This window comes from Lissotriton vulgaris, chromosome 3_1 (assembly GCF_964263255.1).
Source record: "Lissotriton vulgaris chromosome 3_1, aLisVul1.2, whole genome shotgun sequence".
Taxonomy (NCBI): domain Eukaryota; kingdom Metazoa; phylum Chordata; class Amphibia; order Caudata; family Salamandridae; genus Lissotriton; species Lissotriton vulgaris.
Window position 1 is genome coordinate 1,077,583,883 of NC_141689.1, and position 27,935 is coordinate 1,077,611,817.

A 27,935-nucleotide genomic window follows, 5' to 3' on the forward strand; every position below is an offset into this window, starting at 1 on the left:
ATTCTGCTTTTACTAACCCCATTGTCAAAGGTGGGATGACCAGCCTTGTCTGAAGCCGAACGACCATTAGCTGCTCTCAGACCCCACTCCAAACACAGCCCTGACCAGTGAAGAGCGGCCTCAGTACCCTTCTAAAGATTATTCAAGGTCAACGTCGGAATATTCCACACTGCATCTTCCTCGGACCCCAGGCCCTCACCCTCGCTAAACAAGGGTTCGAAGGTGCAGTTTAGATCCCCTGCTATGAAAATTAACTTGTCTCTCCCAATCAGATCGAGGTAGGAGTCCAGTTCATCTACAATAACCGGACAACGCCCACCGGGGCGGCCTCGGGCATAGATATTAATAACTACTATGTCCTGATGATTTTTCTTACGTAACTTGATTCCCAGGAGATCCGGGTTATCCACTACAATTTCTGTTAGATTATAGCCAATAGACTGCCTAACCCAGATTTCTAGGCCCCCTGAATCTCTACCTTTGGGACCCTGAATCGCTGGTTTGTAAAAATTTAGAAACCCTACCCGATATATTGGATCAGGAGCCCAACTCTCTTGGAAGATTAGGATGTCAAAGGTGTCAATAAAATCTGTCCAATCCTCTGAACCTATACGCCCCTTTAGCCCTGCAATGTTCCATGAAGCCATTTTAAGCGGCACAACCTGACTGGCGGGAGCAACGCGATCCGAAACACACTGCTCCAGGCTTAAATTCCTATCAATACTGGATTGACAATCAGCCAGCCGGTTACCATCTTTGTAACTCACAGGGGCTATCTCCATCCCCTTCTCTAGGTTTTCTCCCTCCTTACTCGTTGCCACATTACATACTCCATCACCCCCACTAACATAATTGTCAAAACCACTCCCTCTATCAGGTGCAGAATAGAGTCAATCAATGCCCTCCAGGCCAGAAAGAGGTTCGAAACGGTTAAATAAATGAGGATAAAAAGGGGAATATGGGAACCCAACAACTTGGGGTCTCCCAGCAAGTCTATTCAGCATTAGTTCAAGTTCAAGTTCGGGCATTTATAGAGCGCACTACTCACCCAGAGGGTCTCAAGGCACTAGAGGGAGGGGTTCATTATTTGTCGAATAGCCAGGTTTTCAGTTCTTTTCTGAAGGAGATGTGGTTCTGAGTAAGGCGGAGGTGGGTGGGGAGTGAGTTCCAGGTCTTAGCAGCCAGGAAGGAGAAGGATCTGCCACCCATGGTGGATTTTCGGATGCGCGGGACTGTGGCGAAGGCTTGATTGGATGATCTTAGTTGGCGGGTGGGTTTGTAGAAGGACAGTCGAGTGTTGAGGCATTCGGGTCCTAGATTATAAAGGGCATTGTGTGCGTGGGTGAGAAGGCGGAAAGTAATTCTTTTGCTGACGGGAAGCCAGTGGAGATCTTTTAGGTGTCCGGTGATGTGATCTTGGCGCGGGATGTCTAATATGAGTCTCGCTGGCGCGTTTTGGATGCGCTGGAGTTTTTTCTGTAATTTTGTTGTAATTCCGGCGTAAAGTGTGTTGCCATAATCCAGACGACTCGTGACCAGTGCATGGGTGACAGTCTTTCTTGTCTCGAGGGGGATCCAGCGGAAGATCTTTTTGAGAATGCGAAGGACGTTGAAGCAGGAGGACGAGACGGTGTTGACTTGTCTAGACATAGAGAGAGAGGAGTCTAGAATGAAGCCAAGGTTACGTGCATGGTCTGTGGGTGAGGGTGCTGTGCCCAGAGCGGAAGGCCACAAAGAGTCGTCCCAAGCTGAGGGGGATGATCCTAGGATGAGCACCTCCGTTTTGTCTGAGTTGAGTTTTAGGCGGCTCTGTTTCATCCAATCGGCTACTTCTTTCATGCCTTCGTGAAGATTGGTTTTGGCGGTGTTGGGGTCTTTGGTGAGGGAAAGGATTAGCTGGGTGTCGTCGGCGTAAGAGATGATGTTGAGGTTGTGTTGACGCGCGATAGAGGCGAGAGGACTCATGTAGACGTTGAAGAGGGTGGGACTGAGTGAGGATCCTTGAGGTACGCCGCAGATGACTTCGGTGGCCTTTGAGTAGAATGGGGGAAGTCGGACTCTCTGAGTTCTCCCAGCTAGGAATGAGGTGATCCAGTCCAAGGCTTTTCCATGTATGCCGATGTTGCTGAGGCCTTGTATAAGGGTGCTGTGGCAGACTGTGTCGAAAGCAGCGGAGAGGTCGAGTAGGATGAGGGCCACTGTTTCTCCGTTGTCCAGGAGTGCTCGGATGTCGTCGGTCGCTGCAATGAGGGCGGTTTCGGTGCTATGTTTGGCTCGAAATCCGGATTGAGATGGATCAAGGGAGTTGTTGGATTCAAGGAAGGCGGCAAGCTGGATGTTGACGGCTTTCTCGATGACTTTGGCCGGGAAAGAGAGGAGGGATATGGGTCGGTAGTTTTTCAGTTCTGAGGGGTCTGCTGTGGGTTTTTTCAGAAGGGCGCTGAGTTCGGCGTGTTTCCAGATTTCTGGGAAGGTGGCAGAGTTGAAAGAGCAGTTGATGACATCGCGGAGTTGGGGTGCGATGATGGAGTCAGCTTTGTTGAAGATGTGGTGGGGACAAGGGTCAGAAGGCGAGCCAGAGTGGATTGAGTTCATGAGGCGAATGGTGTCTTCAGTGGTTATTGGGTTCCAGGCACTGAGGTTGTTAGTTGGAGGAGTGGAATCTGAAGGGGGTGGGGCGGGTTGATCACTGGGAGTATTCTTGAAGCTGTTGTGGATGTCGGCAATTTTGTTGTAGAAGAAGGAGGATAGCGCGTCGCAGAGGTTTTGGGAGGGAGTGATGTCGTTGGATGCTGCGGTGGGGTTAGTGAGTTCTTTGACGATATTGAAGAGTTCCTTGCTGTTATGAGAATTGTTGTCGAGACGGACCTTGAATGCTGATTTCTTGGCTGATCGAATCAGTTGGTGGTGTTTGCGGGTGGCTGCCTTGAGGGAGGCCATGTTGTCTGAGGTTGGGTTGTTAGGGAGTTGGAGAAGGGCACACTATATCTTTTGGGGTAAAAATAGCCAAGACCCAAAGACTGCACATCACCCACCCTCCCAAACCTTGCTTCCCTACGTATGAAGTCCACCACCCAAGGATCGCTGAAATTTATAATAATACAATCCCCTTCTAAATCCTTGGCACAATGTCCCACCCAGTCAACTCTTCTCACATTCGATATATCTGTAGTGGAGGAGGGTGGAAGGGGACGGTTTTTATTTAACCAAAAAACAACTTTGTTTTTAAGATCCCCATAGGCTTCAGTTTAGCCCTCCCTAATGGGTGAGACACCTGTTAGGACAATCGTATATGGGGTAGCTTCAATAGGTAAGTCTGTGCAAGGGGGTCCCCGTTTGTTAGCCTTCAGAGGGGGAATGATAGAATCAGTAGTTGCACTCCCCACTGCTCTAGAGCTTATTTTAGAATGCGTAGATGGTATGGAGCCGCCCCTCACATGGTCCTGAGGCCGAGTAATAGGTGTAGGCATAGAGGTACTTGGCTGGAGCGGAGGATTCGATTTAAAACTGGCCTTCTTTGGTTACTAAACCTGTATACTTGAGGCCAGTGCGGGAGTAGTGGTATTATTTGGATTCCTGCCCCCGAGGCCCGAGCAGGCAGGATTATTTGGGGCTGGCCGGATAGTGGTTGGCTTGGCAGATGCTAAAAGGTGCTGCTTACTGGTAACAACTGCTCCCTGGGGTTTAGAATTACTAGACCAGATAGAGTTAGACAATGCTACTTGGACATTAACTAACTTTTTTAACACCTTAAGCGCAGCCGTCGGCCAACGGTCGTCACGAGCGCTACCTCCCCAGTGCTGCGCACGACCGTTGGCCGACGGGCCAGCATTCGTTCTTCGAACGTTCAGCACTGGGCGCTGAACGTTCGAAGCAGCTAAGGTGTTAACAAACCAGTATTGGTATTGACAAGATTCTCGAGAGCGTCCAATTTTGAATTAATGAGTCTAGTTCTTTCCAGTAGGAGCAAAATAAGTGTTTTGAATAATACTTCCATTTTGCCTAATAGGCCCTCATCACCACTATGGCTCGCAGGATAAGAATCCAAAGACCCGGGTGGGACTTGGGGGGAGAGCAAGGGGTCCCTTACAGGCAAGGGAGACTGTGAGCAGGTGGAGGCTTCAGGAATAGTTATTGGCTGAGGTATGCTAGTTGTTTTAGATATTTTTGAAACACATCCCCTCTGGCGGCCCTTACTTCATTTTCTTTTACAGGGCAAGTTCCTGGGCGAGTCCCCGTTTGATGATGAGTCTAATTGAGATTGACTTGCCAAAAGTACACTCCCCCCCGCCATACTCCTAGGTGACTCACTAGAATTCGAATCACTGTCAGAGGGAATCAAAGACAAAACCTCCTCCTCGCAGTGTACATCCACCAATACAGGAACCAAAGATGGGATAATGCCTGATGCTGAAGCTTCGGGACTAGGCACTGTGGCAAGGGGGCCTAACGAGGAACGTTTCCCACTAATGAGGTCAAGTGAGAGCCTTTTTTCGGCCAAAGCTATTTCCTTCTCCAAAATTCCTGTCGCCTTAATAATAAAAGCGTCCAGGGGACCAGTAACCACCCCCTTAGTAGTCTGTAGTAGAACAGTTCGTTCCTTTCCAGAGCGCAAAGGCATGATAGTAACGAACGAGTAGCAAGAAGTGGAACAGATATTTAGTGATTCCACAATACTTCACTTTGTAAGAGAGGAGGACCAGGGGGGTGGCCCAACCCAACCTCGCTCGACCGCGGACGGCCGCAGATGGTCCCGCCCTTGTCCCGGGGTTCTCCCGGGATGCTCCCGGGCGCTCCCGCGCGGCGGTCGAGAGGGCCTGTTAAAGTAGAGGGAGCGGTAGTTGGGGGGTGGGGCAAGCAGGGAGAGCGGCCCAGGTGTTTCGGGTCAGGCTGCAGGGACTCCTGGGAGATGGAGTCCCTGCTTTCACCGCTCGCAGCCCTGCTGCACTACAACGCACACCCCAACAGTCTCCCGAGTCTCAGCCTCTTGCTATGAGCAACTCCCACAAACGGAGCTGCGAAGCAGGACCCGTGGAGCGGGTCCGGCGAGCAGCTGGCTAGCGGGCAAAGACAGGAGTCAGCAGCCGAATGTCCAATCCTCGGTTCCCCGGCAGGTAGGCAAAGTCACACACTGTGTCCCAGAGAGGGTCCAAACAAAGGGGTTTTTAGGTCCGTGGAGGGGGGCGGGGCAAGCAGGGAGAGCGGCCCAGGTGTTTCGGGTCAGGCTGCAGGGACTCCTGGGAGATGGAGTCCCTGCTTTCACCGCTCGCAGCCCTGCTGCACTACAACGCACACCCCAACAGTCTCCCGAGTCTCAGCCCCTTGCTATGAGCAACTCCCACAAACGGAGCCACGAAGTGGGACCCGCGGAGTGGGTCCAGCGAGCAGCTGGCTAGCGGGCAAAGAAAGGAGTCTGCAGCCGAATGTCCAATCCTCGGTTCCCCGGCAGGTAGGCAAAGTCACACACTTCGCCTTACTCTATACTTAGGAGGTGCTCCATGGGCGTTGCAGTGGGTTTTTCCATGCAACTCCCATGGTATTTGATGCTGCCCCAGAATTGCAGTCATGTAAACCTGGGGAAGTGCCCAATCCGTATGCCACGTGAGGTGTAACGAGGAGAAATATTTTTATTTCTCCTCATTTATTCCTCTTCCTATGTGTGCTGTATGTTGATAGAAAGAGGAAAATTCCTCTTCCTGTACAAAAACAACCCTGCCCCTTTCTGCACAGAAACAAGCCTGCATGCAATAGATGGAACCTTAGTGCAAGGGTGCCTACGTTGGCGCTAGGCTGCCAAAATGGCAACAGCGAAGGAAGAAAGGACAGGAATGCAATGTATTGCTTAAATATGGTGTATTCCTGCCCTTTCACTTGGCTATAGGGAAGCGCAGCAAGGTGCCTTGCTGCTCTGCCCTATGCTAAAATATAATAAATGAGCCCCTTACTTTACGTACTCCAATTTTATACAGCGCTCTTTAGTTCTATAACATAAATAAGAAACAGTCTGGAATTTAAAGAGTAGACGAAAGGAATTCTTTCAAACTTTCTGACACACTTTTGGATCAGAAGACACAAATCGTCTCTGCCTTGCTAAGCTGTGGCAAATCTATTTTTCAACACTATGCCCATTTTCTGCTTATTTAGCTTTTTGGAACCTTTGGCAATTTTTAAGTTAGTTAGTCTCCTTTAATTGCATGTTCTGTTTCCTTACGATTGCAAATGCTTGAAACAGAATAAATAGATGTTTTCATGACTTAAGGTTGTATTTAAGCATATCTCTTGCAGGTGTATTTTTTGTACTTTGGTTTTCATTTACCTGAGTGGCAGAGTGGCCTGTTCACACAATTAATTTTTGAAGTGTACAAAAGCAAGCACAGTAAGTAGAAGGTCTGCTACTGAATATGTGTAAAAGAAACATGCTGAAAACAATCATGATGTATAATTCAAGCTAACATGTTCTCTTTCTTACACTGCTTGAATAGACGAATGTTGTACATGTCCATAAAAAAGCCACTATTCCTTAAAAAAATCAATACAATTAAATTGGAAAAATAGCTTTATAAATTGGAGGAAATAACTTTATAATTCTCATAAGTTGTGGGGTCTCATTTTAGGTCTGGCAAGTGACTTGTCAGCCTGCCAGATCAGAGGAGGTCATGGTCTCCATATTTGGAAAGCCTGCCTGGCAGGGGTCTCTGGGTCTTCAGTGGAGCTGCTGCTGCACCATTTCTCTGCTGAGTGGGAACCATGTTTAATGCACTGGGTCTGCAAAGTACTTTTCTCTTCTTCCTTGCAGAACAAAAATAACAATGGCCAGGTGCATAGGGAGTTTTCTCTGTGTACTTAGAGTCTATTGTGGATTTTCATGCCCTATGCCACCATGCTGCGCATGGCAATTTTGGGCTGGGAAAACAAGGGGTGGATGTCTCACCTATCTAGGCCTGGGTGAGTACCACGCACTATTGTCCTTTGACAGCAGTCTTCTAGATAAGTTGGCTAAGGGGCTTATTATGAGCCTGGTGGTCCACGGACTGCCAGACTCATGGTGGCGGTCTCCCGATTGCCCTATTACGACTAGGGCAGTCTGGCTGCCCTGGGACCACCGCATCCACTGCAATTGCCAGAGAACCACAGTTCCCTGACGATTGCGCAGCGATCCAGTGGCCGAAATATGCTTGGAGGGGCCATCGCAGCGCCGCCAAGCATAATACAAATGTCCTCAACGCCACACTGAAAAGTGTGGCGGTGAGAAAACACCTCACGCCATGTGGATGCACACAGGGAGAACAAAATGTTGTCTTCTGTGTGCATGCCCCCCAGTACCTGCATGGCATGGACTGCAGAAGTCCATTCAGTGCAGGTATTGCCTTTGATGTTCCCTATTTCATAGGCGCTGCCCTGGGTATGCCAAAGAATCACCCGCCAAACAGGGAAAACTCATCTGGCGGCGGTTCCTACATGGGTTTGGGGGTGCTGGCGGTCCCTCCCCCCTTGCAGCTAAACTATTAATAAGACCTTAAAAGGCTCCACATTTAAAAACCCAGCTCTAAGCTTCACCTCTAAATGGATGAGGCAGCCTTTAGTTTGATGGAACAGGGCAGCTGCTGGTTCACGGTGGGTCCATTGCTCTGCCAAACTCTGAAGCACCAGAGGATTGTTTGATAATTTGAAGTGCGTTATAAGAACTGGATGTTTTGAAGGTTTTTTTTAAACGAAATTATCTATTTTGTACTGACTGATTTTACAACAATATCTTCTAACGAAAACGTGATGTGGCCACTTAGGCTCACTCCTTTTTTGCAATTCTTCTCTTTGTAGTACGCTTCTTTTACTTGCTTGTTCTACTTAGACCAGATCACAGACGTTTGGTGACTTTATTGCAACATCTCACATCATTTTCGGTGTGAAATAGTTTATCGAGTGTCAGGTGTTTTGTGTGATAACATGGTGTCTCCCATGCCCGCGCGCGGGTGTGTATGCTGGAGCTGCGGTTTAAGGTAGGTCATGGCTTGTGTTTTCAGATTACGAAAGGTTTCTTTAACTACCTCCTATTAAAGGAGACGGGCGCCCTGTGGTATAACCGTGTCTGCGCCTATTAAAAGGCTAATTGGACGGTGGGCACTGGAGAAGCCCAATGACTTCAGAGTTAAGTCTGTGCTCTGATTGGTCACTTGTTGGAAGAAGCCGCGTTTAAAATGTGGGACTGGGTGAAGGACATCGCAAATCGCCGAGGGTTCCATGAGAGAAAGTTCGAGAGTGGTGGCACGCGCTTGACGTTTTTATTTATATCACCATCTGAAGGTAATTAACCCGTGTAGGGACTGAAGTAACTTTTTAAGTGCTAGGTTTCCATGGATGAAAATCCGACACCCAAAGATAACACCTGGTTGTTGTTCGATGCAGGTAGCAATTTCAAACATGAGAACCGCAAGTCTGCTCCTCTGTCTCCTGGGAACGAGTATTGCTTTTCCAGTAAGTATGCATTTATTACTATATTCTCGCTGCTTCTTACTGGCTTCTGTTGGTTCTGTAAGGGCAAAGTGTGACAAAAACGACAGTTGTGCTTAGCTATAACATCGCTAAAGCGGTCTCTCTGGACTGACTGAAGTTTGCAAACTTGTGCACCTGTGCTGTGTCGCACACTTTTAAGTCTCCGTGTAAAAAGTCCATGTCAGAAATGAAACAATCTGCAATCAGTGTCAAAATATATGATTTGTCGCGTTCACGACTCTATTGGAAGGGTCTGAGGATTATTGGCAGAATAGGAAATTAAAGGATGTATTTTTTATCTGTGGGCGTCCACCCACCACCAGCCACATGGTGCCATTTGCTGCCCCTTGCAGGTAGCGCAGTAAGATCATACTTACTCATGTGGACTCACCTTTCCTGGTTCTGTACTTTAACCTAAAAATGCATATTCAAGTACACATAAGCAACATGAATAACAGCAAAGTAAGGTTTTACACCAAGGCAAAACATGAAGGAAACTGGTGTCATTATATTTGTGTTGTATACAGAGCTCGAGTCGGGGTACCACGCGGGTGGACGGCGTCCCCCCACTTATTTTACTGGGCGGATGTCGCCCCCCCCCCCCTGCCAAACAGCTGGACTTCACTCTTTGGCCTCTCTGGGACGAGGAGCTCGGCACCTTTCGTGATGTCACTTCCTGTCGTGACGTCACTTCCGGTGACAGCGTCCCCCCCACTTCTTTGTTTAGGACTTGTGCCCTGGTTGTATATACATAGAAGAAATAGTGAAAATACATGTTCTTGACTTTTAACATGTGAAAGATCAGACTGACTTGAGGAAAGTTCAGTAGAGCATGTGTTTGTTTTAGATCCCTAACAAAAATGCTGCAAAATCAGCTGTCTTAATTTATTTTTCGCCCAACATATCTTCACTAGAATCAGTTTTCGATACACATATTAAATGAATAATAACTGTGCTGTGTGTGTGTGTGTGTGTGTATATATATAGATAGATAGATAGATTAGATAGATACAATATACACAATCAGTCGCCACTATTTTGACATCTATTTAAAAATATTCCTGTAAAATTGACTGGAACATACATTTTTCTCGAATTCTATACTTTAAAATCAACAAAATAATATAGGTATTTTTTTTTTGCATCAGGGCAACCTATGCCCCCTGCTTTAGACTTATGTACCTGGGGTGGAAATGTCCCTCCCCGTTTCTTTGCTACAGTGCAAACATCCTGTTATATTCCTTCTCATTTCGGGTTATGTACATATGCTTAAATTCTTTCATATTCCAAATGTGTGTCTCATGTATGTGGGGGAGAGCAACATACAGTTCTAACAGACTAGTATTTAATACATCCTTTTAAGCTCTGTTCCACTGTGCTCTCTGTATAACTATGGGGTCTTGTTTCCTTTGATCTCTGCACCATATGTTGTTACCTAATTTCCCGAAACACAAATAAGTGCGGTATTAAATCCCAGACCTCTTTTGTAAAACAATGGTTAAACATGTTATAGTGTTTCCAGTTTGGAAGTCTTTGGTAGTAAGCACTTCAAGATTGTGACATTGTTTATGAGATGAATCGTTTTCTTTAAATACTGGCATTGTTCTCCTAGAAAATGGCCCACACTCCAGAAAATAGATGTTGTGGTTAAAGTATTTGCTTGGGATGTGGGAAATTCATGCTACGTGCCTTAGCCTTTAACGCTAGATTTTACAAAAATGACTTGAAATTGCACAAAAAGATGCAAAATAAAAAATTGTCACTTTGCGATCTTTCAGCACCAAATGTGTCCTTGTGTCCATTTTGGCTTGAGGATACATTGTACTCGAAAATTTGCACCAAAAACACAAGTGCACCTGTTGTAAATTTGCTCTTTCTGCTAGTTCATCCCAGATTTTGCCTTCTGTTGCTGGACTGGTTTTTGTTGACTGTAGCTAACCAGGGGGAAAATGTGTGTGCCATCCCTTACAAACATGTTAATATTGGCATACACCTAATTGGCCCATTTCATTTACTTATAAGAACGTCGTATATATTATTACTTGTACCCAAGGCGGGTACATTAACTACTACTAGAGGGTTGCAACACTCATTGTGCCACCCACAAAAGTAGCTCTGTAAAAACCTGTCTCAGGCCTGCCACTGCAGCCTAGGTGTGCAGATGTGAACCGTCATTTCAACCTGACAAAATAACTGTTGTGCCAGGCCTAAATCTTTTTTTATAATGCTTATAAATAATGCCTAAGGTGGGCCCTAAATTAAGCATGGGCGGAAAATCCGTTACGCTCGCGGATTTTGCGGATTTTCGGGAAATCCGCAATCCGCGAGATTTGCGAATTTCCCGCAAAATCCGCAAATCCGCGAGCAGCGGATTTTGCTCGCGCTGCTCGCACTGTTCGCGTGAGTTCGCGCCCCGCGAATAAGTGCAAAATTGCAGAAATACGATCTTAGCAAAACTGAAAGTAACTACTTACCAGGTTCAAAAGTTCAGGCACATCATTAGTAGCCATTTCCTGTAGTGCTTCCTGAGGGGCCCCTCCAGAGTTCAGTTGCCAGTTGAAACTATTATGTGACCCTGCTCTGAACCTCAGAATAGTTACACATATGCCACAAAGGTCCTGAATTACAGCTAAGGGAGACAAGCAGGAGCCAGGCTGGAAGTTAAAATCCATTAATCAGCCCCTAATTCATTATTGTCAGTTGGGGCAGGGCAGGTGTTGTAACTAATTTTGCAACAATGAAAGCACTTAGCAAGTGCAAAAGATTACTAATCAGGGCGCACTAAGGAAGCAGGTGCCAGCTAAAAAAATATTCTGTGACACATTAATCAGCCCCAAATTAATTCAGGTCACTTGAGGCAGGGAAGGTGTGCTTTGCTTTGCCGAAAATAATGTACACTGGACAACCAGAGGGTGTGGTGATGAAACAGAGGGTGGCATGGGTGGGCCAGAGGGTGGCATGAGTAGTCAGAGAGTGGCAGTGGTGACAGAGAGTGGCAGTGATGAAGAAGAGTGTCCCAAACAGGCTGGACACGTAGAAACAACAAGTTCGCAAAACTTGCGACCCGACAGGTAAGTTCGCAAATTGCGAAATTGTAAAAACCCTCGCGAACTGGCAGAAACACGGGCGAACACAAAAAAAAAAAAATCCGCAAATTCGCGGGAATTCGCGGATTTTGCGGATTGCGAATCCGCAAATCCGCAAAATTCGCGGATTGCCAATCCGCAAAATCCGCTCATGCTTACCCTAAATACCCATACAGCAGCATGCATATTATTTAAAAAGTAGGGTATCTAAACGTAATATTTTACATGTTCTTGCAGGAAAAAAACCTTCAAAGTCATTTTTCACTGTGACAAGGCTGGTTCTCCCTTAAGCTAACACTGGTTTACACTATTACAATTAATAAGTGCTAAATTCAGTTTGAGAGTAGCTAGAAAAATGGTTCAGGGACTCCTTTTGAAAGTAATTTAAAATCCAACTTAATGGTCCGGTCAGATTTTGTATTACTATTTTAGAAATTACACTTTTTAAAGTTGCAGTTTTCCTGCTCAAAACAAGAAGGCTTTCATGCCAGTGTCCATCTGTAACCTTATCCCTGATGCCTCCCCAGTGATGAGATATGTATTGCTCCCAGTCAACAAGGTGCTGTAGAAGTGAGGAGGGTGACTTCTCCCTTGACAGCGTGGCCTGGGGGCTGACCAGCCCCATTCCTGGCCTTTTAAGGTCGACAACCGTACGGAATCCCAATCTTCAGCAGCCTGTTGTGGTTGAGCCTGGCTTCAGATCCAGGTTGAAGCTTACACCCCCACCCACCAACTCATCAATGGCTCCCTTTTCTTCATAAAAATTTCTAATTGAGAATAAAAACTTTCCCAAGGGATGAACCTGGTCCCCATATACAACCTGCGATCCATTGCAGTCAGCCTTAACTTTTTACTTTGACCCAGTCTAGAGAGACAGAAGTTGGCACTTTGTGATTTTTGGCTCTATGTTTAATTCAAACTTTACAAATTCACATGTCTGTGTTAGACTTGTCAGCTTTTTGGGGGTCTTCCCCCAACCTTTTTGCCTAGTTACTTAAATTTTTTTGCTGCAATTATTTTATGTTGGCCTTGGGACTCTGTGCACTTTACCACTGCTGACCAGTGCTAAAGTGCTTGAGCTCACTCACCTAAATATGCTTGAATTGGTTTACACCTGATTGGCATCTTTAATTTACTTATAAGTCCCTTGTAGAGTTCTCTTCCATACACCCAGGGCCTCTAAATGAAATGCTACGAGTGGGTCGGCGGCACTTATTGTGCCCCCAACTTAAGTAGCCCTTTAAAGCATGTCTCAGGGCTCCATTGCAGCCTTAATGCAGTTTTAAACCGCCAGTTTGATTTGGCAATATAACCCCCTTGCCAAAATTGCAAGGGGGTTAACCCGTTTACCGCGGCAGTAATTCCCGCCGCGGTGTGGCCGTTTTTGATCGTGGGTGGAATGCCGTCGGCCAATGGCCAATGGCCGATGGCAGCACTGGCGAGGTAGCGCTGCCGTCGGCCATTGGCCGACGGCAGTGCTTAAGGGGTTAAACTCCTCTTCTATTGCACATACCACCCCAATGTAGACCATAGTTAGTCCATAGGGCAGGATGCATTGTAATTAAAAGTCTGTACAAAATCCTAAACTTACTACCATTTTGGTATTCACAGAAGGCACTTACTCATTTCGGTATTCCCAGAAGTTAGGAGTCCTATCTTTAGGACTCCTTAATGCCTTTTGTGAATACCGAAAGTCTTAAAGTTAGGAGTTGTATTTTTAGGACTCCTAAATTGAGAAAAATCCTAACTTTAAGACTTTTGGTATTCACAGAAGGCATTTAGGAGTCCTAAAGTTAGGAGTCCTAACTTTACTATTCCTAAAGAGAGAAAAATCCTAACTTTAAGACTTTCGGTATTCACAGAACGCATTTACGAGTCCTAAAGTTAGGAGTCCTAACTTTACTACTCCTAAAGAGAGAAAAATCTTAACTTTAAGACTTTCGGTATTCACAGAAGGCATTTAGGGGTCCAAAAGTTAAGACACCTAACTTCTTTGAATACCGAAATGAGTAAGTGCCTTCTGTGAATACCAAAATGAGTAAGTGCCTTCTGTGAATACCAAAATGGTAGTAAGTTTAGGATTTTGTCTTTAGTTAGTTCTGTGAGTCGGGCCCATCTTTCTGAAGACAGGATATGGTTGGTGAACAGTGTCTCCTACATATTCATTTTTTTCAGAACTTGGCCCTTTAACTAATTTACCTGTGTTAGCTGATATTTACTGTATGTCTGCTGCTGAACTCTCTTACTTTGCAGATTTCCACTGCAAAATTATTGTTGCGCAGATTACTCCCACCCCTTAAATCACTAACGCACTAACACATTCTTTTATGGAGTTTCTTTAACTTAAATTGCCCAACTGATCACCAAGCTAAAATTTACAATAAAAAAATGAATTCCAAATCACAAAGGCGAAACCTATTGGATTTGCCCATACCTATTTGCATTTCTTCTTCCTTGCATCCCATTGGTTGTCCATATCCTGTGATATTCTCCACCATTTCGCTCAGCCTATCAATTTCAATTAATCAATTTTTATTTGCATTTTATACTTCCTTTCAATAAATGCAATCAAAGTGAGAGGGTAAAGAGTAAAAACAAATAAGTAATTGTTGATTTACTGGAAAAGAAATATTTTTTGATCAAGTAAACCAACCTCGGCTAAAACTCAGGTCTTCAAGATACAATGAGTGTGTGCGTGTGTGGGGTGTGAAGATCACCATAGCTAAACATATATTCTGGGCTGCATTTATGTATCTGAACATCCACTGTCCGTGATAGCCAAATGACCTTTACATTTATCTGTTAAACATGCGTAGAATTCACTGTTGAGTACCAATTGTAGAATTATCTCCCCAAATCATAAGTCATCAATTTCCCTTTGCCTTGCAGGTAAGAGAAGCCGAAAGAATCCTCTCCGCAAGCAACAGTGGCGAGGTAACTAATCAATTCAAAAGAACTGTCCAGACTTTGTGATAGTGTATATCAAGCACATCAGCTCAGTTTCAGTTAAGAATTAATTTATAAATTAGGCCTTGTTCCCCTCTAAGGTCCTTGTGACATGTGCAGAGAATAATCCATGATATGTGCAGGTAGTGTTTTCAGAGTGAAATTGAAAGAGCGCACTACAGGCAGGGCCACTAGAATTATGCTGCAGGGAAGAAATCAAATTATGCAACAATGTTGATTAAAATATGCGGCAAGGGAAAGTAAATTACGTGGCTGAAGGCAGCATATTTTGAAGAAGTGTTACTCATGATTGCACTGCATCAGCAAATAATGTACCCTCTAATTCTGAAGGAAATGTAAGAGTATGTAGCAAGTGCTGCTAATCCATAATTATGCAAAAAACTAAGCCGCTACAGATTAGAATAGTTTCAGTGGCCCTAGCTACAGGTGAATCGCTGCAAACACTGTTAGTGGGATATTTCCATCTGCGTTTACTCTTCTGTGTAAAGGAATAAAAAGGCATTAGAATGGAGGGACACTGGGGTTCCCTTAACAGAGGATAGGTGTGGATTACTAATGTGGAGAATTAGGGCCTGATTACGAGTTCCTCGTAATATTCTGACTAATTATGAGTTTGAAAATATTTAATGCATGCCATAATGATCAGATGGATTAATAACTAATCCGTCATTGCATTTCGGCAGGTCATACCTGCAAAAACAGGTATTTACCATATTATACGGATTATGGTGCATTAAACACCAAAATCTGCATGTTATTCCCCACGAACTTTTAATAAGTGGTAGTTATCACACCTGATAAATAACGTATCCTCTGGTATAATTATTTATCAGGAGTGATAAATGATGCTGCAACTTCTAATCAGGCCTTTATGTGAGATTAAGGCCCAGATTCATCAAACTAAAATCCGCTCGCAAAGGGGCAGATTGTCAGAATCTGCCCCTTTGCTATCGGTATTTTTGCATTTGGGATGCATATCCCAAATGCAAAAATCGCAATTTTAGAAATCGCTAAATTGCGATTCGCAAATTGAGATTGTCTTCCCATTCATTACTATGGGCCTCTAGGCCCATAGGAATGAATGGGGAGGTATTCCTTAATTGCGAGTCGCAATTAAGGAATTCTAAGAAATCGCTATTTTTTAAGTGATTTCTTGATGCATTCCATTTTGCAATTCCTTAATAGCGATTCGGTATTTTTCGCTATTAAGGAATCGCAAATTGGGTTGTTGATGCATCTGGGGGTTAGAGAAGCCCTCTTTCGCAAATATTTTCCTCAGAGCACATTTTGGAGATGTTAAACACCATTTGGGGTTCATTGTGCATTCTGAAGAGGCACAACAACAAGAAAAATTGGCTTATGATTCATTCTAAAACAAGAGAATCTACAAGTCTCTTTATATGGATGCCATGGCAGGGCTGGAACCTAACTTGTTGATGACTCTTGCAAATCTGTTCCAGAGCTTTATAATTTTGACCTTCAGTCTAATGTTTCGAGAAATACACCAGTATTCTGCTGTGATGTTGATTTCCCTGTCCCTCTGTCCTTCTAAAGTTAATTAAAAAAAATACTTGTTTCTTAACCCGTTTATGAACGTTGCTTTACATAATCAATAATTGGTTTAACTGCATGCAAAAGTCTGAGATTACATTGAACCTGGATGCATGAATTGTTTTGAAAACTGTCCAAGTCTAAATTATTCTCCCATATTTTTCATTTCACAGATGCTGCAACTGATGCAAATGTATAATATGTTAGGAAATACTCCAGAGCAAACTCAGGTATGTGTGAAACTATGAACTGCTTTGATGCACCTATTCTCTGTGTACAGCTGCTGGGCACTACATTCATAACATTGAAGTTGTAGAATAGTTGGGGATAATGTGTAAATTAAAGTCATATCATTGCAATAATAAGAACTCAATTGAAGACAATGTTGTGGCAGTAAATCAATAATAGTTGGTGTAGATTACAGTGGCTTAGCTTGGGGGTCCATTCACGAGAGAAGAGCAATTTCTGTAAGCACAAGGTAAGTGTTTTTCTTTAACTTTCTTTTCCCTCGTCTTGGTCTGTCGACTCCTCCCCCCCCCCCCCCCCCTCTTACCTGCGCCGGCCGTCACTGGGTGGCATGAGCTCTAGCTACGCCACTGGTTGTCCATCAGTTTCAGCATTCCAATGTTTGTCTTTGTTTCTCCCTGTTTAATTTAGAACAACCTACCCTCAATAGGAAGCATGTTCCAATGAAATTATGACCTTCCTTTCTCAACGTGTACCGTTTGTTACCGGACCTCTCCTCATTATAGATGGCCTTTAACAACTGGGAAAGTTCTTAACAGAGGCCTATAATGCCATATTAATAACCCCTGTTATTTACCTGCACTTCATGGTCCGTGACAATGTGAAACAGGGGCATGAAGCAGACACGGATGGCAAGCATTTGTCTAGACATCTGTTGGGTGAGCATGGGGTGGGCGCAAAAAGCCATATTGCCCGTACACTGTTAGTAACAGCTTTTAAAAAGCCATGCTCTTGATTAAAGCCAAATGTTAAGTTATATAAATGTCCACTTATGGTGGGAAAATTGATTCATGTCTGACATTGTTTTAGAAGTGAAACATGCATGTAAAAGAGCTGCAGTTTCAGCAGAGTACAAGCAGGTTATGAGACACACTGTCATTGGGAATCCAAGGGTGTTATTGAGACCTTGACAGTCAACGTTTTCTGATTGCAGCATTGTTTCTGCTGAATACCCACAACCATGTCAGTTGTTAATGATAGGGTAGAGTAAAGGGCACCCTCAGGGAGAAGGTGTCACAGGACGGATTTGTAATACATTTATTCAAACAAAGGAGTAATAATGATCTGATAAAAGATGTATTTAAGCAGTTAGGAAAGTAGTGATAATAAGAAAAAGCAGTGTCACACACACACCTTTTCTTTAGTTGGGAGATTCACTTGGAATTGTATTGTTTACGGAATGCCCTGGGGCAGGCGGACCGGGCAGTGCACAGAGCTTTGCTGCGCTCTAGTAATATCCCCGTCAGACCTCACCAATCTTCGTCCGATCTCGCTCCTCCCAGCTTTGGGAAAAATCACCGAACAAATGGTTTACAGAGAACTCAAACGATATCTTGAAGCTCACAATGTACTCCATCCGCAACAATTGGGTTTTCGCCCCAATCATTCGACCGAAACAGCACTGATCGAACTTTCAGACTCAATAAAGATGCTGCAAGACCAGATGAAGAATGCCATCCTCATTCTTCTCGACCTCACCGCGGCGTTCGATACTATCTCCCACTCCATCCTGATTAATAGACTTACGGACATAGGGATTTCGGAAGTGGCTCTATCTTGGATAAAATCATTTTTAACCGACAGGTCCCAAACTGTCGCTCTTGGCCCTTTCCACTCCAAAGAGAAGAGGGTTTCCTCTGGTGTATCCCAGGGCTCAATCTTGAGCCCCCGCCTTTTTAACATTTACCTTATCCCACTCTTATCCCTGATTGAGTCATTCGGCATACCTGTAACATCGTATGCCGATGACACGCAACTCATCGTACCCTTAGAGGAAAACTTGACCAAGGCAGAGCTAAACCTCAAAAACTGTCTGACGGCGGTCTTCCAATGGATGGATACTAACCATCTCAAATGCAACTCCAGCAAAACGGAGATCCTCCCCATTGGAAGAAACACCATCTTCTGCCCAGCCCTCTGGTGGCCGGAAAACTCAGCTGCCCCCCCCCAGACCGTAACAACTGAAGGAATCTTGGCGTCCTATTCGACTCAGACTTATCCTTCGACCAACACGTCAGGATTGTAGCGGGCCGATGCTTCGGAATGATAAAATCTCTAAAAAAATTCTTCGACTTTCTACCGCTAGATTCCAGGAAAACAGTAACAGTGGCCCTAATAATCTCACGCTCGGACTACTGTAACAGTCTCCTTGCTGGAGCAAAAAAGGCTACACTGACCAAGCTCCAAAGTGTACTTCACACAGCAGCCCGACTGGTCCTAAAGCTGCCCAGAAAATCATCAATATCCGTAGCTCTAAGATCCCTGCAATGGCTCCCACTCCACAAAAGAATATTTTTTAAGATGCTGATTGTCGCCTTTCGGGCGTTTAACAAATCCGGCCCTAAATACCTTACCAGGCGCTTCCCCCACTACAACCTGAGTAGATCCCTCCGCTCCTCCCATGACAACCTCATCCTCCCAGCCAGGTTCAATTTGAAGACTAAAGGTGGAAAAACCCTAAGCTTCCTGGCCGCAAAAGCCTGGAACCTCATGCCCAAAAATCTGAGACATCAAACTCAAGAAAAGCCCTTCAGAAAACTGCTAAAATCTTGGATTTTTAACCTTCCGGATGACTACACCAAGGCAGCCATCTAACTCCCACAGCTACTACGATGTGTTTTCGATCCTCTACCTGGAAATTCAGTGCCAAGATGCTCCTTCCGGAGCGAACGCTACGCTTTATAAATACCCCCACAAATTCCACAAAAAAGTCCACAAAATGTGGGAAATATAGCCTTAAATATCTGAAAGGCTGGCATTTATCACTTTGCAAGTCTTCTAGACCCTGGTTGTGTTTTATCAAAACAATCTTGCAGATGTTTTTCACCATTGCACAAGCAGAGTTATCTCAGCTTCTGGAATACCAGTAGGGTTGATGCTACCCATCACCTAGGTAGTATGCTTTACTAATAACTACTTGTGGTTTACACCTGCAGTATCACTGAAATGGTGCCAAGAAACGAAGGGGAATATTTACAAGCCCCTATCTGCACCATAAGTCACTATGTTTTACATTGTGGTGGCAATACAGTCTTCTCCTTATTTACAAGGCAGCATTAAGCCACTTAACATGGCTTAGCGCTGCCTTGTAAATAAGGCACCCTTTCACGCTACACCTAGGGGCCTATTCCGATGTCGGACGGACCTAAGTATGTCCGACATCAGGCTGGAGCTGTAACCGACCGACCTGCTGTCGTCGGTTACAGCCCTGCTAGTACGATACGACCGAACAGGGTTTGGTCGCTTTCGTATACCTTACAATGAAAGCATGCTTTCCGACCGGAAAGCATGCTTGCAATGTAGAAAGCTGGGGTGTAGTTCATCCCTGCACCCTTTGGCCGGCACCCCAAGGTGCCTGCCACCGGGTGCAGGGATCAACGGAGGGGCACCATAGGTGCCCCCTGGCTGCCGTCCGGCGGCCTCACACCCAAGGGGGCCCTGCTGGGGGCCCCCAGAGACAGCTTCCGACTGCCTTTTTGTGCCGGACAGACCAGCATGAAAAGGCAGTGAAAAGCTGCCATCGTACTCCCTCAGTCGCACAGAGGTGGCCGGGGGAGTACTGGAGGATTTCCAAACTGCGGACAGGCTCTCCGAGCCTGTTGTCTGCATTCCAGAAATCCAAGTCGGAGTCCTTCCCGGCTGAGCCCATCGGAATGACTCGGTCGGGAAGGATTTCGTCCGGCACTGACCTTTCGGTCGGAATCGGACCCTTAGCATGAAAGGGGGAGGGAACTGGGTGCTGCGGTGGGCGTTCCACGGCGACACTGATTGATTTTGATGCTGCCCCATATTTACAAGGGTGGCGTTAATATGAGGCAGTGCCTTAATTAAGACCCGAAAAAATGGGTCTTTCCATGGCAAAACGAGGAGAAATGCTTTATTTCTTCTCGATTTTGCTGTTTCTACAGCAAAATGCCATTGATTATGTGCAGGAAGGTGACCTTTCCTGCACATAAACAATCATGAATAAGAAATGACGAGTTGCAACTTCTATGAGTGCTGCACCAAGCAGCACACATACAGTTGCGTTTCTGAAGTGGCGGAGCACGTCGTTAATCCAAGCAGTCTAACGCCATGCTCCATCACTTCTTTATAAATATGCCCCTAACTAAGGTAGACCTTCTCAAGGTCAAAAAATTTTTTCATTCCAATTAGCCCTACCGCACCCAGGGCATCCACAGGGCCCATAGTCTGATGTACCGTTTAATCTATCCTTGCCTTTTCACCATTTTTTGTGTGCATCTTTCAGCAGATTCTCAGATTACAATTATTGAAAGAGGATGTGGCCTTACGGCTAGAGCTGTCGACGTTGATGCTGGGAAACTGGGTTCGTATCTCGGCAACGACACTCAACATCCTGTGATTCTTAGCAAATCACTTAATCTTCCTGTGCCTAACAAAAATGAATGTGTCCTTGTGTAACGAAATGATGCTATGTAAAACGCTCTTCGGGACTAGTTTGCGCTATATAAAATAAAAAAATCCAAATTGCCTAAAGATGTGATAACAGCATGAAGTACAACCGTCTTAACAATTAAGACTTGCCTGCCTTAGTTCAGCGGATAGGTTTTGAGAACGAGCAAAACAGCTCCTAGGCAAATTCAGAAAGATATTTGTGATCCTCGAATATCAAATGCATGTTGCATATTCACTTTGTTTTTCACAAAATGAGAATTTGCACTCATAAATAGCTTTGTTCACATGTAAAATGACTCAATAATGGTGTCCTATTGCATTTCAGTAATGTTAACGGGGACAGGTTTATGGATGCCCCGAAAGAGAGACAGCTACAAAAATTGCCGAACACCAACAAGCACTCAAGTGTGCGTCTATTCTCAAACCTTTTACAGATCTTTTTCCACCTAAGGACAGGAGCAAAACCACTTTCCAGGGGGGAATGAAACGCACCCAAAATTGTGAAGCGTTTAGAAGAGGCGTTTCCGCAAGGAAAAGTGATTTCCACGTGGTGATTTGTTTTTTTAATAAAATGAAAATGCATTTATGCACAACATTAAGCCATTCGGAAATATGCACTTGCCACACTTCCGTTTGCGTAAATGATCACGTCAGTTATTTCCTCAGGAATGCGGTGACAGTCACAGCCTTCCGAAAGGGATCTTTGAATTCTTAATTAATTCCGATGAAGTTTACAGTTTGCTCCTAACTATGCTGTAGCACTAATCGAGTACATTTCTGAGGTTCATTGTGAATGCGACATGTGAAACTGTTCATACATAAGAAAAGCACCACCAGTCAACGTTCTATGTTAAACTTCACCGTCTTGCACATTATGCTAATATGCCCACTTAATATAGCAACAGGTCAACCCTGGCCATGGACTTCCGCCAGCCCAACTCATACCGGATATGACAGCACAACAAACACAGCAGCTCAACCAAGTAAGCAACCATGATAGCATGCATAGTTTTCCTTACTGTATACTGACCCCCTTATGTCTATAGCTTTAAAAATTGGGCTGCATGTGTGAAATAGTACTAAGGCATTTTTAAAAATAATGAAGTGTTGTAGAAATTGAGAAAGTTGACCATTTTGAAAAATACCTAATTTGAACACCTGAATAAGACTATCTACATGTAAAATGTACATGTAAAACACTGCAACCAGTTACAGGTCTGTTTTCACAGTTTACAAATGCTTATACAGTGCCTCATAATGTTTGTGTGAAATATCTACTCCTCTAGGTTTCGGAGTACATTTCCAATTTTTGTAGAGTTAAAAAAAATAACAGTAGTACTCCTCCAAATTTACAACAGTTTTAGGGTCCTTAGCTAAGAAACCGGAGTGTTCCAGGTCAGCAATAGAAGGAGGTTTAGACCGGGGATCCTACCTTTATTAGGAGGCATGGGTGGGACTATATGGCTTAAAGACAATAGGTTTATAGGAACCTCCAAGCCTGTGGATGGGTTTCCTTTCGCCTGGATAGTGGATGTTTCTGATTTATCATATCTATGAAATTAACCTATCTGTAATCCCAAAGCCTGCATTTCTTAATACTGCATTTTAACTTGGTGTATGTGTATGCTCTGTCCCACCCAGACTTCCATGCTACTGTTATAGTTAGCCCACAGGGAGTTCTATGAAGGACTAGTGATGAGGCAGAAGTAGAGGCGGAAAACCTGTATGGTTAGAATCCAGGTCATTAGAGTCCTCTTGAGAGAAATTCAGTAGAAAGCCAAGAAGATGGATCTCCCCTAGTGGATGGATGGAACTCCTATTTCTGGATGCCTTCAAATAAACAAGGTCTTTGTCGGCCAAGAAAGAAGTAAGGCTTTGCTCTTGTGCAAAGCAATGCGAATTGGTGCAAGCAATGCAAAGTCTTGCAAGGGTATATACTATCCAGGACAAAAAGTGTTTTTCACTCCAAAGGTGTCCATTTCTCAGCTCAAAAACCGTTTTGAGGAGCTTCCCATTGCTTTGTTTTAAGAGGCTTTGGGAACATGACTGGGGCAGTTAAGTGCAAATACCCATGGACTTTGACACAAAGTTCAAACCTACTAATAGAGCTAGAACCAGGCTTTGCATAAAAAATTACCAAAGGCCTTACCAAGGGGAATTGTATTTATTGCTCCAAAAGACCCACCCATTACAAGTACGCTATAGTGCATTGCACCCTATCGATTTGTGGAATACTTTTAAAAAAAAATATATATTTTTATTAATATTGCAAGAGCTTAAAAAGAAAAAAACAAATACATTATGGTCAAAACATAACATTATAACAAACAGATTTTACCCCAAATTATTACTACAGAGGAATTCATTCAGACAGAATAAGTTTATAGATAAGAAATAAACATATAAAGAAATTGTCTCATCAGTCTTTTTAAAAATTAAGCAATATTTGGCAAATCAGATAAAATTTCCCCAAATGTTCTCCCTTTTTCTCAGTAAGCGCATCCCCCTTAGCCTGGCTAGTGCTATTTCCATTGTGTGGATTTCATTGACTAAAGCCCACCACTCCATAACATGTGGAGGTTCTGAAGAGGTCCATGATCTAGCTATTATTAATCTTGCACAGGCAAATAAGATAGAGTTCAGATCTTTATGTATACTATTTATATCCTGTAGATCAAGTAAGATCAAATGAGCTGAAAGAGTCGGGAATATAATTTGTTTCTTATTTACAACGCCTTCTATTCCCTTCAAAAACTGAGATAACGCAGGGCAAGAAAAAAGCATATGTTCTATATCAGCGGCTTCCAGATCACATTTAGGACACTTTGTGTGTTCATTATTTCGATTATTTAGTGACCAACTAGAGATTCTTTGAGGAGTATAGTATAATTGACAAATAGTTCTGTAAAGTTGTAATCTTACATTAGAGGACTGAACCACATGATTTATTTGGCATAGAGAGGCAGATATCTGACTAGAAGTGATGTTTAAGTTCAGTCTGTTCGAACATTTAGATGCTATCTTTCCGCAATCATCCATCTTGCCTTGGTTTAAATAGTCATAACTTTCGCTTATAAGTCATTTAGTCCGGTCCGAATACAAACATTTTAAAGTATCTGAGTAACAAACCTCATTAATTTTCATTTTCCGAATTAAAAAATCCTGAATTTGCATATATTCAAAATGCATACCATCGTTCAATTTATATAGAAGTTTAAGTGATTTAAATCCTAGTAATCCATTAGAGCTATAGAGATCTCCCAAAGTTTTAATACCGCACCTTGCCCATGAAATCCCTGTACCATCTGAAAAAATTCCAGGCAGTCCTGGATTCCCCCTTAGTTGTAGTTCTGCATTAAAGAAGGAAATCTTGTCAAAAATCATAATTTGGTTCCAGATTTTAGTTATATGTCTAGCAGTCTTAAACTTGACTCGTTTAAAATCATTTGGATCGTGGCCTCGAGCCACAAATTGTTTACAATCAGGTCCTAACATTAGCTGATGAAAAAATAACGAGCTTTCATTTTTAAGAAGGCTATAGATCCGACCAAAAAAAGTTGCAAAGAAATATTATCTAAAATCGGGGAAAGTTAAACCTCCTTTTTCGATTGGGAGTTTCAGTACCTGAACAGATCTACGAGCTTTTTTGTATCCCCATATGAAACTGCTACAGATTCCATCCAATTTTTAAAAAAACAGGTTATTGAGTTGGTTGCAATGGGATTGATCTAAATAAGTAAAGAAATTGAGGCACAATTTTCATTTAAATTAAATTAATACGTCCAATTAGGCTAAGTGGTATCTTATGCCAACTTTTTAGTGAGTGAGTTAATTCCTTCAATAATGAATCATAATTCAATGCTATTATTTCATCGATATTTGCAGTTACTTTTACGCCCAAATAAGTAGCATTTGAGCACATACCTTGTATCACAACCGCAGGTTTATATTTGAGAATGACCTGAGCTTTATTTATATTTAATTTATAACCTGATACATCCCTCCATCTTTTCGCTTCCGCTGTTATCCCTGGGATGGCCTTAGCTACATCAGTGGTGAATATCGCAATATCATCCGCGTATGCAGTTATTTTTAAGCTATTCCCAAGATGTTGGGAAGGGATAATAGCGCTTTGAGCAAGAAGTGAATTTAAAAATGGTTCCATGGAGAGGGCGAACAACAGGGGAGATAATGGGCACCCTTGCCTTGTTCCCCTCTCTATCGGAAAATTGGAAGAGTTCATTCCTGCATAACTTATCTTAGCCATCGGATGATCGTACAGTGACTAAATCCATCCAAGATATTGCCCCTGAATGCCAAAGGCTTTAAGAATAGCCCATAAATAGTCCCAACCCACTCGGTCAAATGCTTTTTCAGCATCTAGCATGACCATTCCAAGTGGGATGAGTTCTGTTGACGCTACATATGTTATAGCCATATTGATATGGACAGTGGTATCTCTCCCCATAACAAATCCATGTTGTTGAATGTTGACTAATTCGGGCATAAGGGGAGCTAATCGATTTGCCAGAATTTTAGCAAAAGCCTTGGCATCAGCGTTGATCAATGAAATTGGTCTATATGACCCACAATCATCCAATGGCTTTTTTTTTTAAAGAAAGAATACAATTTTAGCAGTTTTCCAGGACAGAGGGGTCTTCCCAGTTTCTCCAATTGATTCTATAAGTAGCCCAAAAAAAGGAAGTAATTCTTGAATGCAGATCTTGTATAATTCAATAGGAAGTAAGTCCTCCCCAGCTGCCTTATCCAATGGAAGAGAGGCGATTGCAGATTTTATTTTGGTGGCTGTGATCTTAGAGCTCAATTGTCTAACACCTTTGTTATCTTGTTGATTGTTCATGTTAGTGCTAAGACAGCGACGGCTCGTGGAGGGAGTTACGGTGGGGCAGGAGGGTGGGGAGGGGGAGGGGCAGGGTGGAGGTTGCTAAAAACCGGCATATGGATAATTGCAGGTAAGTAAACAATTTAATTAATAAAACGAATTTCGTAGCTCGCACTACATTGCATTTTGCGATGCAAGGCGCACTACGAAATTCGTTTTATTAATTAAATTGTTTACTTACCTGCAATTATCCATATGCCGGTTTTTAGCAACCTCCACCCTGCCCCTCCCCCTCCCCACCCTCCTGCCCCACCGTAACTCCCTCCACGAGCCGTCGCTGTGCTAAGATATAATAGTATATTGTCATTAGTGGGGTAGTTCTCAGGAGTGTCGATTTGTGGAATCCTTCTGATTTTGTGCTAGACATAGGAATTTGTACAGGAAGAACATGCTTCCAGTACAAATCCTATGCTAGGCAGCACACTCTCACCCACTTACCTATTGTATAAGGTGGAGTGTCTTGTAAGACAGTCAGTTTTTGTCCCATGCGAGGGAGGTTGCATCAGCAACAGGCGAAACGTAAAAGATTTGGCTCTGCTCTGTGTTTTCCCCTTTGCACAAAGCAGAGCAGTGTTTTGTGAAAAATAAAAAATTAGTCAATCTGGCTCATACTGTTTAAAAAGACACGACAAGGCTACTTATAGACTAGGCCCTACATCCAATTGTTGGCCCACCAACACACAACCATTGGTACTTTGTAATTAGGATGCTATAGAACGGAACTTAATATGACATACTTGGCAGCATTAACCTAAATCAAAAACTATTGTAGGGACATATATTTGGAAATCCTGTCTCTTTTACTCCTGTACTGATGGACGAACGTGCTTGCACATATAATCAAGTCCTAATACTATGCATAACTGGTGTTTGCAGGTGCATCATTCGAATGTTGCCTTTTATAAGGTGCTCAAACTATAGGCGTTCATAAAAGAGATGCTTTGTCCATTATTAGGAACATTTTCTTTCTCCTGTTTAACTGTATCTACTTTCTTTATCAGTTTCAACCATTTGAAAATGTGTTTGGGAATCTGCCAATGTTACCACCACTTTCAATGACGCCAGGTTTTCCACAGTCACCAGTAAGTAGATGTTTATTCCTTTACTGGGCATGCTCTGTGCTACTTTCATATATGACTGCACGCATGGGTCCAGTGTCATTTCTATGAATTCATGAAATATTTCTACTCCTTTGCTTCCAAATTCCTGGGGTTTGGAATTTAACATGTGTGACAAATAGCGCCTATTCCAAGTTGAGCCTTCAAACATGAGGCATGGGGTGACTTTTTTAATTCTTTTCCCACCAAAATGCACGTCTTGGTATTCATCAAGCCTTTTCATCTGGTAACATTTGTCAGGTTTGATCTATATGCAAACAGAAGTTTTCTGCTGGGACAGGAATTATGAGTGGTGTGATAATCAGAGTTTTTTGTGAGGAAAACTACGAGGGTCTGGAAAGCTCCTACTCAATCGTAACTTTAATAAGTCCAAGTAAGGACTGTATGGCAACAAGAACACACATTGCAGGCTGTCTTCCTTCAGGCATGTGGCAGGGCATGACCGCAGTTTTTATTTTAAATAAAACAAAACTGTTGTGTATGTAATGTGAACATTTTTAAAAAAGAACTAGCAATAGAGGAGCTCAGTGGTTTGCTTGATATCCCTAATAGTATAAGAGTAAAATACCCCCTGCCATATTGAAGGATATTGCAAGCCACAAGGAGTTCCATAACCATATAGAGGAACAAGGCCAAAGGCCGATTGGCTTTATAAGATTATGGAACTTTGAGGTGGCTTGCAATATCTTTATCATGTATTGCAGGGGGTACTTTATCCCATACAATACAATGTTACAACATCAACTTTCCCACAAATCACTTACAACCTTGGTGTGTAGATCTTTCTTATGAACAAGAAAGCGTGTTTGCAAACAAGAAGAATAAAAATAGAACCTCTAGTGATAAATTAAGCACTTCAAGTACCTGTTAAATACTTGTTGCAAAAAGATATTAGAAGCTGTTTAATTCAGGTCACTTGAAAAAAAAGAAGCAGTAGTTTACAAAGTGTAGAAACATGCCGAAAAATTGAAATGTTCTATAATTATTTAGGGAATGCAAAATATAATCATGTTCTTTCTGTTGGGCACATTAAGCTAGAGAAATAGAGCAGAATAAAGAAAAGCTAAATTAGATTTTTGTTGCTTTAAACAGCTGCTCCGTGACCTGCCTTTCACCTGAGTTCTGGCTTTGGCAGTAGGCAATGTGACATTGGAACTT

The 27,935-nt window shown here is 43.4% G+C and overlaps 1 protein-coding gene across 1 annotated transcript in view; it reads left to right on the plus strand.

Moving 5' to 3' along the window:
- Positions 1 to 8,228: 8,228 nt before the first annotated feature.
- The window catches only part of AMTN (amelotin), a 32,861-nt gene continuing 13,154 nt past the window's right edge, over positions 8,229 to 27,935 (plus strand). Inside the window, exons 1-6 of the mRNA XM_086963110.1 lie at positions 8,229 to 8,301; positions 8,404 to 8,472; positions 14,466 to 14,510; positions 16,268 to 16,324; positions 21,656 to 21,739; positions 26,661 to 26,741. Of these exons, the coding sequence (XP_086819236.1) occupies positions 8,419 to 8,472; positions 14,466 to 14,510; positions 16,268 to 16,324; positions 21,656 to 21,739; positions 26,661 to 26,741 (321 nt within the window). The 5' untranslated portion in view covers positions 8,229 to 8,301; positions 8,404 to 8,418. The remainder of the gene's footprint in view (positions 8,302 to 8,403; positions 8,473 to 14,465; positions 14,511 to 16,267; positions 16,325 to 21,655; positions 21,740 to 26,660; positions 26,742 to 27,935) is intronic.